We start from the raw sequence: 11,279 nt of genomic DNA on the forward strand, positions 1-11,279 counted from the left end.
AACGTATATATATGTAAATTGTAAAATATTCTGCCAACTTCAGATTGTGACACTTCTAAAGCAATTGGTCTACAATACTTCCTGTCTGATAGCCTTAATCTTGTCGATGTCCAACCGTTCTTTCGTCTATATCTTTTCAAAATATGCCCCAGTTTTGGATTCAGAAAGGTATGTTAAATTTATGTCGTGGTGTGATCGAACCTTGTATAGGTTGCCTACGTATCCGCCAAGGAATCAGGTCAGAACGTAGTTCGTGAAACATAAAATGGTCTGAAGTTTTCTAATAAAGGGACCGAACCCGATCTGGATCGCCTACGTATCCCGCCATGGGAATCAGGTCAGCGTAGTTCTGTTATGTAAATGATAAAGGTTTGTTGGATTTTATATCTAGGTGTGACGGATCTGTATGTTGATAGTCTACGAATCTCGCCAAGGGAATCAGGCTAAGCATAGTTCTCCTTGTATAAAGGTTTTTTTGCATTTTCTGTTATGGTGCAACCGAACCCTATGTGGGCTGCCTACGTATCCATCGAGGAATCAGGTCAAGCGTAGTTCATATGGCAAAAATTCTAACCTAGTATGACCGAGTCCCTATGTGGGCTGCCTACATATCCGCCGAGGAATCAGGTCAAATGTAGTTCGTACCTGGTTGTTAAAGGAAAGGTTGCAAACTAGGTTGTCTTACCTAATGTCGTCCTTTGATTTCTTCTTGGATTACTAGCTTTCAGGCTTATGTCATCACCTATCGGCTATTTCGATTTCTTTCGAGTGGAATCTTATCTTGTCCCCTAGTTTCTTTGTTACTCTCTCGGGATGTATGTTTGTCTGTTCGTTCATTTCATGTCACAATCGTAGAGTTGACAGATTTGATAATTATAGTAGAAAATAACAATAATAGATGATTAAGGAAAATCAGAAATGCATTCATAGTTTTCACGATTAAGCTTCCAAAAGATGAAGCAAAGCAAACAAAAGTTTTGAGCATGATTCAAGCCTTTTAAAAAAGGTTCACTACATGTTCGGTCTACCAAGACCACCGGCGAATCAGAGACGGAGTACAAGTCCAATTCTTCAGAGTCTCTCCTGGTTCGGCACCCTGGACGGTTGGGGTCTCAGTAGTTGTTTCAGCAATTTTCACTGGCACTTGTTTTCGGATTATCCCCACAGGCGCAACAAACATTGATGACATGCCTCTCTCCATCTTTTCCAATTGGCGCAACGGCCTCCTTCCGATTATTAACTTTTCGATAATTATCATGTTCATGTTGGCGTTTTCGTGAGTAGGCAAAGGGATGGGGATCCATATCGGGTCGAGCTCCAGTGAGCTGGATCGCTCCTTCCTTAATCAAGGTTTCGATTTTGTTTTTGAGTCCATAGCAATCCTCAGTGGCATGCCCAGGAACTCCAGAATGATATGCACAATGCTTGGAACTATCAAACCATTTTGGAATAGGATTGAGAATTTTTCCTTCAATAGGTTGTACCACGCCTGCCGCTTTCAGTCTTTCAAATAGTTGAGCCAAAGGTTCAGCGAATCGAGTGTAATTGCGGGTGTTTTTTAGAACAGGGTTTGGACGGACTTTACGTGTGGTATGTGGTCGATTTTGGTAAGTGGGAGCTTGGACAAGTGGGTTTTGATAGTGAGGTGCTAGAGGTTGGCGGTGATTTGCTTGAGTATTGTAGACAAGGTAGGGGAATAGCGGAGCTTGGTAGGGTTCAGCATAGTAGTAAGGGTAGAAAGGCTGTTGTGGATGGTCAAAGTATGTAATGACTTGGTTTGATGGGTTTAGAGGAGTAATTATAGGTGGTGGATTAGCGTTGGTGGGTAAAGGAATGTGAGGAGTATTACCTAGTGATTGATTTGGCGGGTTGACGAGTGGTGGATCAGGAGCGGCATAGGTAGTGTAGGTGGGTGATTGATTCTGTGGAGGGGTGTAGATGGGCAATGGATTTGGTGGATTTGCGGAGGTGATTGGAGGTAAGTTGTTGTTGGTAGGTGCATTGTTTTGTGGAGGAAAATGTTCTGGAACTAAAGGTTCAAGTGACGGAAAATGAGGCGGGTTTGGTGCGACACTCCTAGGTTCAGGAGGTGGACTTTGGAGTGTAATGGATAAGTTGGTCATGTTTCTAACTCGATTTAGCTCTCCACGCAGATCCTCAATCTCTTGAGTCAGGCGGGCGATATGTTCATCCCGTTGAATAGTAGTTCCGTGTTCGGAAGTCTCGGGCGGATCGCTAGAGATCACGATATTTTCCACACCAGTTAAACTAGCTGCGGCCGGATCGGACATAGTAATTTCATTTCCTTGAATGGCCCAACTACGTTCAGGTAACGACGACGTCTTTGACCTTGTGATGTAAGGATGGTCGGCCATTGAGTGTCAACACGAATCAACTCTTTTTTTTTGGGAATAAGATAAAAGAAACATAAAGTATAAATGATGTTAGTCTCGTGAACATATCTAGGTAAAGTCATGATCATGTAAAGTCAAGTAAGACATGTAGCAAATAATTCATCAAATAAAGTCAAACAAGTATATCAAACAATAACGTGTCCTAATATGCATGTGACCTCTTTGTGCCAGAGGTAGGCCTATCGTCGTTTGAAGGGTAAAGTGTGCCATAATATGTCATCCTGTTGCTTTAATTAATTAAACGGATTCTATTTCCCCAAAATAAAGTACAAAACATTGTGTAACATTTATTAACACATTAAATGAATACAACATGAAGTGTTTCCTAATCTGAGTAAAGTAAATACAGCTTCCTATGTCTAACTTCTAGCTCCGTTTTTTATGTCTTTGATCTTCGTCATTTGTTGTACTCCAATGCAAATCCAAACCTGTCATAGAAACGTTAGTCACCCCCTCCTTTCTAAAGTTTAATTAATTAGAGCAAATAGTCAATATTTAGGCACAGTTATCCTTCAAACATGCATATAAAGTATGATTGGTGTCACTTGGGGTCGTGAACCCGCTTGGACGTTTGGACAAAGTCATCTAATGGGCTTAATACACCAAGGATATTAAACCTCCTAGGATATGAAATGTATGCTCTTAATAAAAGGTGTTGGTTTAGCCCTATCCTAGGTTGACTAGGAGTGGGTTTACTAGACGCAAGGTTCCCGAGTGGACTACTCGAGTGAGAAGGCTACGCGGTCACCGTTATTCGGACACCCCCGCGCACGCGCCAACTCTCCTAAGATTTGGATTCTACGAAGAAATTTGCGGGTGCGCTAAGCACACCTCGCGTGTACGTGTGATAGTGTGAGATTTCCAAAAGTGGAGGAAATATGAACGGGATGCCAATTTAAGGAAAGCAGTAACATATTATTACATAGAAAATTTCTCATAATAAAGCAAATACTTAAGAGAACACAAAAGAAACAAACAAGGCAACAAATAAAAGCAAGCATAAAGAAAACAATCAAACATCCAACAATTTAATTATTAACCTAAGTGTGTTATGGTTAGAACCTAGAATCCCCAGCAGAGTCGCCAAGCTGTCACACCCCATTTTAACCCGGGTTAAAGTTAGAAGTACGACATATTGGAGATTCCTGTTGTTGTTGGTTTTGTTAAGGAGTCGCCACCTAATTATTTATGGTGAATTAGGACACCTAAAGTTTTATTAAAGTTGTGTTTAAAGTTAACTCTGTTTGAGGTCTGCGAAACTTAAGATTCTAGGTAAGGGTTCAATTAGTCTAAAGGGAAGGTATTAGGCATCCTTTAAGACCCATTAACAATGGTTGACCGACCGGACTTATAATTAATTAGGCTAAGTGTAAATATGGTTTTATAGGAAAAGAAAGTAGCTTTGTAAGTATGACTAAAGTTATAGATAAATATGTTGTTTAAAATAGGATTTGTAGAATAATAATGATTTGTAATGTTATTTTGTAAACACGGCTTATAAATGTCGTCAAGATTTTAAAACGAAAGTGTAATAGTGTTGTTTAAAATAATACTCGTAGAAAATGTAATAACTTGCGTAAAAGAAGATTCTAAATGTTAAATGAGACTTAAAGATATTGCTAAGGCCTTAAATGAAAATATAATAATGTTATTCAAAAATAAGATTTGTAAGAATAGAATGATTTGCATATGAATAATAGTCTCTTTAAAAAAACAATATGGCAAATGTAACCTTTAAGTAAGAGATATTATATGAATATGATAGTATGAAAATGCCTGAACTTATATTCTCAAATATGATGAAAAGGCCATGAATTTCTTTCTATTTTTTTTTTATTCTTTATTTAACCAATTTCAGCTAAAAATGTGTATAATTTGAGTAAATCTTGAAAAACCGCTTATAAAATGCAATTGGATTCATATTTTGTGTGTTAGCGATATTTTCAAATTCCTAGGATGGTAATAATGAGAAATGATTCTTTAAACCCCAAGTATATAGTCATGATATTTAAAAATCTATTATTATAATAAAGTAGATATTGTAGATATTATGAATAATCTAACAAAAAGAGAATGAAATCTTAAGGAATTAACTATTGGTATTCTTTAAATTAACTACCCGTTATTCCCAAAACTATCTATGCTAATTCTCTTATAATTCATCTAAGCTAAATAGAAATAAGAGTAAGATAAAGTGTTAGTCAAACAATACAAGTTAAGCATAAAATAAAGCTGAAGCACAAAAGAAAATTAAATGGGTTTAATCCATTTTCCATGGACTGCTGCTACAGTCTATTTCGTTGGTGGGCTTTGGCCCAGAATTCCTTTTGATTCCTTGGCTGCAAATGGGCTGACTCGAGAGGAGAATTTTATTGGGTTTTTAGCCCAATACTGAGTGCGGAATAGGATGAGTCCGAGGGACTCATACACGACAGTCATGCACAAAAAAAAAACGAAAAAAAAGAAAAGAATTAGTACCCACTCGACGAATAAGATTAAACATGTAGAGTATAAGTTCAAACCAAATGCATATCGTGTATATTTAGATATATCTCAGGTATACACACTCGTAAGGATGTATAAGCTAAAGTATACCAGTCATGCACGTATATATATATAATCGATGCAAATATACTTAGCATATAAAGATGAATGAACGCAGATATACAACATGCTTTACAAAGCTATAGGCAGCCAACAAAGCACAATATAAGTTGTTGCATAAGAGTGTAGAATATGAAAACAGATGGTGGCAATAATGAGAAAACAGTCTTATTCAAGTTGGTGAAAATCCATGGTCCAAGATTAACAATAAGGATCACATGCATACAGAAAGAGGGAATATTAATATGTGTTCAAATTATGTAAGGGCAGCATTTAGATGAAAAGGAATAACAAGGAAAAAAAAACATCACGTAAATAATGACATCCCAGAACAAAACTTACTGCCGAACTGGAGACATATAGAAATAAACAAAATGGGCAGAAGGCTCCATACCAACGAACAGTTACAAGGAAATAAGCACCAGACTTAAAATTATGTTCAAGCAACCAAAAAAGTAGAGTAAATCCAATTTCCAGGATAACGATATATGAATATAGTCAAACAAACCTTAAACCATTAACAGAGAGAGAGAGGCAAAATCAACCATTTACCCATTTAGAGTATTAAATTTGCTTACAGGAAGAAAGCTATATACAGTGGCATTCTATATGTATCAAAATTGAGTATATTTATTTGGCCACACCTCACTGATCAATTATTGGACAGAAGCATGGTTATCCATTCAGTTAAAGGGGCTGGAAACAGAGGAATCATGTAAGGTTTAGATGCTACTTCTAGGAGGAACACACACAGAACAACAGTAAAAAAAAAGCTTAATTATGAATTCATTTTTTGCAATACTGACCCTTTAAACTTCAGTCCAGTATGAAAAGAATTCTCAGAAGCAGAATACCAACATTAGATGAGTTCTAACACAAGCATACATATAAAGAGACAACTGGATGTTCATGCTCACATATAAGTTCCAAGTCAATCATTCAGATTTCGATTTAAACTATCAGGGTTCAACCCTTTCAATCACCTAGTGCATACAAGGTTTATATTAACCTAAGTGATTTCCTTTCTTCACTATTTCAGTAGAAAGCTCAAACATGGTACATATTAGGATGATATCCTAACTCATTCAGACCTTTTCACCTTATTAGACTCAGATGCAGACTTACTAAGATAAACTAGCATGTGCTTTGAGACCTGTTAAGCCTTATTTAGTCACATCCCAACAACCTAGTCACATTATAAGACTTTTGCAAGCAGGCCTCAGACTTTACTAGATCTGGATTTATCCTAATCAAACTTCCTTATTTAGCTCAGCAATGGTTCATACAAATTAACATGATACATGAAGTAGGCAGATTCAGACTAAGAACAATATATATATCTCAGGTCAGGGTATTAAAGAACAAGAGAAAACCAAGCCTTATAAACCAAATTCCTCATGAGCACCTCAGTTTACCTAAACTGTGTCATCAGAATTCTATGGTCAAAATACTCGAGCTATTACGATTCTAAATAAGATCATCACAGCAGCCATCAGAGGTTCTTTAAGTCATTAAGCATCACTGATCACATTAAGAGTGCACATAAGCAAATAACATTTCACATAGACTCCTAGTTTAGGGACAGTTATGTCAAAAACTCACATGGTCTAAATCAATACTCAAGCAATCATTCTGAGTCAATCATTTGAACAGCTAAGTCAGATTTCCCCTTAAGTATGACAGCAGGCTAACCAATTTGATTTCTAATACATATTAAGGCAAGAATTATATCTAAATGTGTTGATGCCTATCACACTTCCTAACAGAACATGCCACATATATAACTAAATAAGAAATGCAACTGCTAACTTAAAGTAGATTACATTCATGGCAGGATATATTCTTTGAACAGATAGAGTAAACGAGAGACAATGTCAGCCTGTTCTTATCGTATACGTAATATACTTAAGATATACACACTATTGTGTGTATATCATATGTATATCGAATGTATATCTTCTTCTTATCTTGATAATCCATTGTATATCCCATGTACATTCGATTTTAAATGCATCCTAAGTCCTGGAGATTTAGTCTTGAACATCCTAAATTACCATATACATCTTTCGGACTCATTTTAGCGATTATCATCTTATCATAACAATATCCCAAACATCAGACAAACAGTATGCCGAAGGAAACGACGTAGTTAAACAACTAAGGCAGCAGCTAAAGACTAAAACAAAATAATAAAAGCATCAAGGTTTACCTCTTTTATGCGCAGTGAACGGGGCGTCGAGGTCTCGAATTTCCTTTCTCGTACTGGTAGGTCCGAACTTCGAGCCAAATAGAGTTGATTGAAAGGATTAAGAGCTTTAAAGAACCAAAGTTCCGTATTTCATTTTTTGGACGAATCGAATGAAAACGCTAGAGTCAAAGTTGTTATTAGCGATGCTATTTTTTAGATGTGCTGACTGAAAAAAAGTTTCAAGGTTTAGGAGATGTTTCCCTCTTGCTCCCCTGTTCGATCTGTTTTCCCCTCTTCTTATAGGATTGCGATTGTTTTTTTTTTTTTAAATGGAAGGGGAGCGTATGAGAGAAGATGAAGGCGTGGGGGACAAGAGTATGAGCGTAGCAGTGGCGCGGGGGAGGTAGAACAGTGGGGTGGTGTCAGACGCGTGGGATGGTGTAGTGGAGGCGTCAGAGGGGTAACGTGGGGGGTATGGGCGAAGTCAGAGGGGACAAGGCATGGTGGAGGCGTGGTGGAAATGGTGGGGTGTCAGAGCAAGTGGGGGAGATGTGTGGAACGTGAGGGGCAGAGAGATGAGGGAGGCGAAAGAGAAGAGAAGACAGAGGAGTGGCGGAGATGAAGGTAAAAGAGAAAGAGAGAGAGAGAAGAGGCTGAAGGAGGCGGGTGAGAAAGAAAAGAAAGGGAGTGAGGGATTAGGGTAGAAAGAAAAAGATTGGGCCAGACCGGGTCGGGTTGATGACGGGTATGGGCTGGTCCATTAGGGTAGAAAAAATGGGCTGGTCCGTTTGGTATTTTAGTTGGGTTGAAAATGTGGGTTGTTTATTTGGGTAGAGAAATAATATTGTATTTATATTTTGGGTCATTAATTTGGCTGAAAATTGTTGATCCTTCCTCCTCTATTTAACTATTTTAGGCTTCTAATTTAATAACTGGTACAATATATATTATGTATAGGCAATAAATAATTAGTATGCAGAAAAATAAAGATTTTGCAAAATGTTGTATTGTAATTAATTTAACGAGTCCAAACCCGAAAACGAAACGATGATGAACATTTAAAATTTGTGATAAAGTAATGCTCATAAATAAAAAAAAAAGTAGCGAAAATAATAATAGTGAAAATAAAGTATTTAGCTCGTTAATAAATTTAGACGCCCGAGTGAATAAGATTAAGGAGGGACAAAATTGGGTGTCAACAGCAGCTTGAGAAAAACTAATAGGTTCACTGATTTGTGAAATAGAATTCAATACCTGTTGATTGCAAATAGAAAGAGCAGAAACAGGAAAAACTTGGGGTGTGACAGCAGTAGAGAAACATGAAGAGAGGTCAGTGAGGACAACTGAATTGCATAAGTAATCAGACAAGTAACTTGGAGGTTTGATTGTTCTGGTTGAGGATCTAGTGGGGATAGGAGGAGGGGCAATGGGGGGTTCAGGATGAAGAATGGGAGACTGAGGAGGGAGAGGGGGTTGAGGGGGAGTTGCAGGATGATTAGAATCAGGAATTTGGGCAACAATAAGAGGATTAGAATCCAGTTGAAAAACATCAGAGGTGATAGGATCAAAACAAGCAGGGCTAGGAGGGTAAGAGGAAAAAATAGGATTAGAAATAGATCCAGATGAGAAGGGAAACACAGACTCATGAAAATGGACATCTCTAGAGATAAAAATCTTTCTAGTGGAGAGTTCTAGAAGTTTGTATCCCTTTTGACCCTGGGGGTACCCAATGAAAATGCAAGTTCTAGCTCTAGGGGAAAATTTGGATCTATTCTGAGGAGAAGTAGAAGCAAAACATAAACATCCAAATTACCTTAGGAAGTTGTATGTAGGAGGTTTACCAAAAATCAGTTCATAGGGAGTTTTGCCTTTAAGAACAGAGGAGGGAAATCTGTTTATTAAGAACGTAGCAGTGAGCAAACATTCCCCCCAATAACAAATAGGTAATTTAGATTGATGCAAAAGTGCCCTAGAGGTTTCCAAAAGGTGTCTATGTTTTCTCTCAACGATACCATTTTGTTGAGGGGTCCCAATGCAAGAAGTTTGATGAAAAATGCCTTGGGATTTAAAAAATTCAGAGGTGACAGTACCACTACCTAATTCTAGAGCATTATCAGATCGTATGACCTTCACTTTGTGATTAAATTGTCTTTCGACCATGGACAAAAAATGTTTGAGCATGGAGAAGGCATTACTCTTTGTACTAAGTAAATAAGTCCAAGTACATCTACTAAAGTCATCAACAATTGTAAGGAAATATTTGTAACCATTATGAGTTGGTGATTTATAAGGACCCCATGTGTCAATCTGGATTAATTCAAAAATACACTTAGTCTTGATAGAACTAGTAGGAAATGGTAGTTTAGATTGCCTAGCCAAAGGACAAACATCACAAGGACAATCAAGAGTAGAAGATGATGAAATGAAACTCAGGCTTTTCATTGAATAAATGGGTAAATGTCCCAATCTAATGTGCCACAACATTACATTGGAGTTGGAATTTAAAGAAACAGAACTACTGAAATTATTACATGGAGGAATTGAAAAACTGGAAAGTAATCCTAAGCTATTCTTAGAAGAACTTGGAAGCTGAGAAACAGGTGACTGGAGAACATAGATGCCATTTCTAGCTTGACCAAGAACCTGAGGGATCTTCACTAAAAGGTCCTGCATAACACAGTGAGTAGAAGAAAAACTTAGGATACATGAGAACTGTCTGCAAAATTTATTTACAGAAATTAGATTGATTTTGAAAGATGGAACAAACAAAACATTATGAAGAATCAATTTAGGAGATAATGTAACTGAACCTCCATGAGTTACCTTGACCCTAAAAGAATTAGGAAGATTGATAAAAAGGGGAGAAGGCAAAGGTTTAAGGCTAGAGACAAATTTGGCATCATATGACATGTGCTCAGATGCACCAGAGTCAATGATCCAAGAATCAGTGTTCATATATGTAAAATAAGCAACAGGGTCATTGAAAATATTACCAGCACAGTGAACCATATTAGCATTCACATCTGAACTTGAAACCCCCAGGCTACTCAGCTGAAGAAGCTGGAACAACTTAGAAATCTGATCTGGTGTGAAGGGGTTTCCAGTACACTCAACCATACTAGCATTTACCCCTGGATGGCCAATTTTTGTATGTTTAAGAATTTGAAGCAGCTGACTGATTTGCTCTTGAGTAAAAGGGTTTTCTTCTCCCTTAAGAAACACAGTGTGTTGTGCGTTAGGGGTTCCTAGCACAGCATTGCTTTTAATTCCTACTTGGAATTTCTGATTCTTTGTGAACTTAAAATCAGCAGGAAACCCAATTATTCTGTAGCACTTATCAATAGAATGTCCTGGTTTCTTGCAATGTGAGCAAATTAAGTTGTTCCTCTTTCCTTTATACTCATAGTTCTGAGGCTTATTAGTTGAAGAGTGTTGCTGAACTGCCAAGTAAGAGGATGAATCTCCAGGAAACTGAGAGTTGACATAGATTTCCCTTTGCTTCTCATCTTGAATCAAGAGAGAGTAAGCAAGATTGACATTGGGGAGAGGAGAGATCATGAGTATGTTGCTCCTCACAGGGCCATAGGTGTCATTTAGTCCCATTAAGAACTGAATAAGCCTTTCATCCTGGTGAGACTTCAACATTTTAGTTTTTCCTCCACATTTATAGTCACAAGAACAGGTCACAGTGGTATATAATGCATCAAGTTCATCCCATAATAGCTTTATCTTTGTAAAATAACCTGATATATCACTGTTACCTTGCACTAAGTCACTGATTTCCTTCTGCAGGTGGTAGAGTTTGGCCCCATTAGATTGGCCAAACCTATCTTCAAGATCTGTCCAAAGGCTCTCAGCAGTTTTTGAGTAAAGCACACTGGCTGCTATCTCCTTGGAAAGGGAATTAAGCAACCAAGAAGTGACCATATCATTGCATCGAGTCCAAAGTGAAAAAGAGGGAGAATCAACAGATGGTGATTTGCAGCTCCCATTGATGAAACCAAGTTTATTCTTAGCTGAGAGTGCAATAAGAAGAGCTCTCCTCCAGCCTGCAAAGCCACGACCATCAAAGG

General features: G+C 37.7%; 1 protein-coding gene across 1 annotated transcript; it reads right to left on the bottom strand.

Annotated features, from left to right (window-relative positions):
• Positions 1-9,664: 9,664 nt before the first annotated feature.
• Positions 9,665-10,935, bottom strand: LOC132620365 (uncharacterized). Its single transcript, XM_060335030.1, has 2 exons — positions 10,200-10,935; positions 9,665-9,873 (listed from the first exon to the last, which is right to left on the bottom strand). Exons 1-2 carry the CDS (start codon positions 10,849-10,851, stop codon positions 9,833-9,835), a joined length of 693 nt encoding a protein of 230 aa, XP_060191013.1. The 5' UTR covers positions 10,852-10,935; the 3' UTR covers positions 9,665-9,832.
• Positions 10,936-11,279: the final 344 nt, after the last annotated feature.

This window comes from Lycium barbarum, chromosome 11 (assembly GCF_019175385.1).
Source record: "Lycium barbarum isolate Lr01 chromosome 11, ASM1917538v2, whole genome shotgun sequence".
NCBI classification, from domain to species: domain Eukaryota; kingdom Viridiplantae; phylum Streptophyta; class Magnoliopsida; order Solanales; family Solanaceae; genus Lycium; species Lycium barbarum.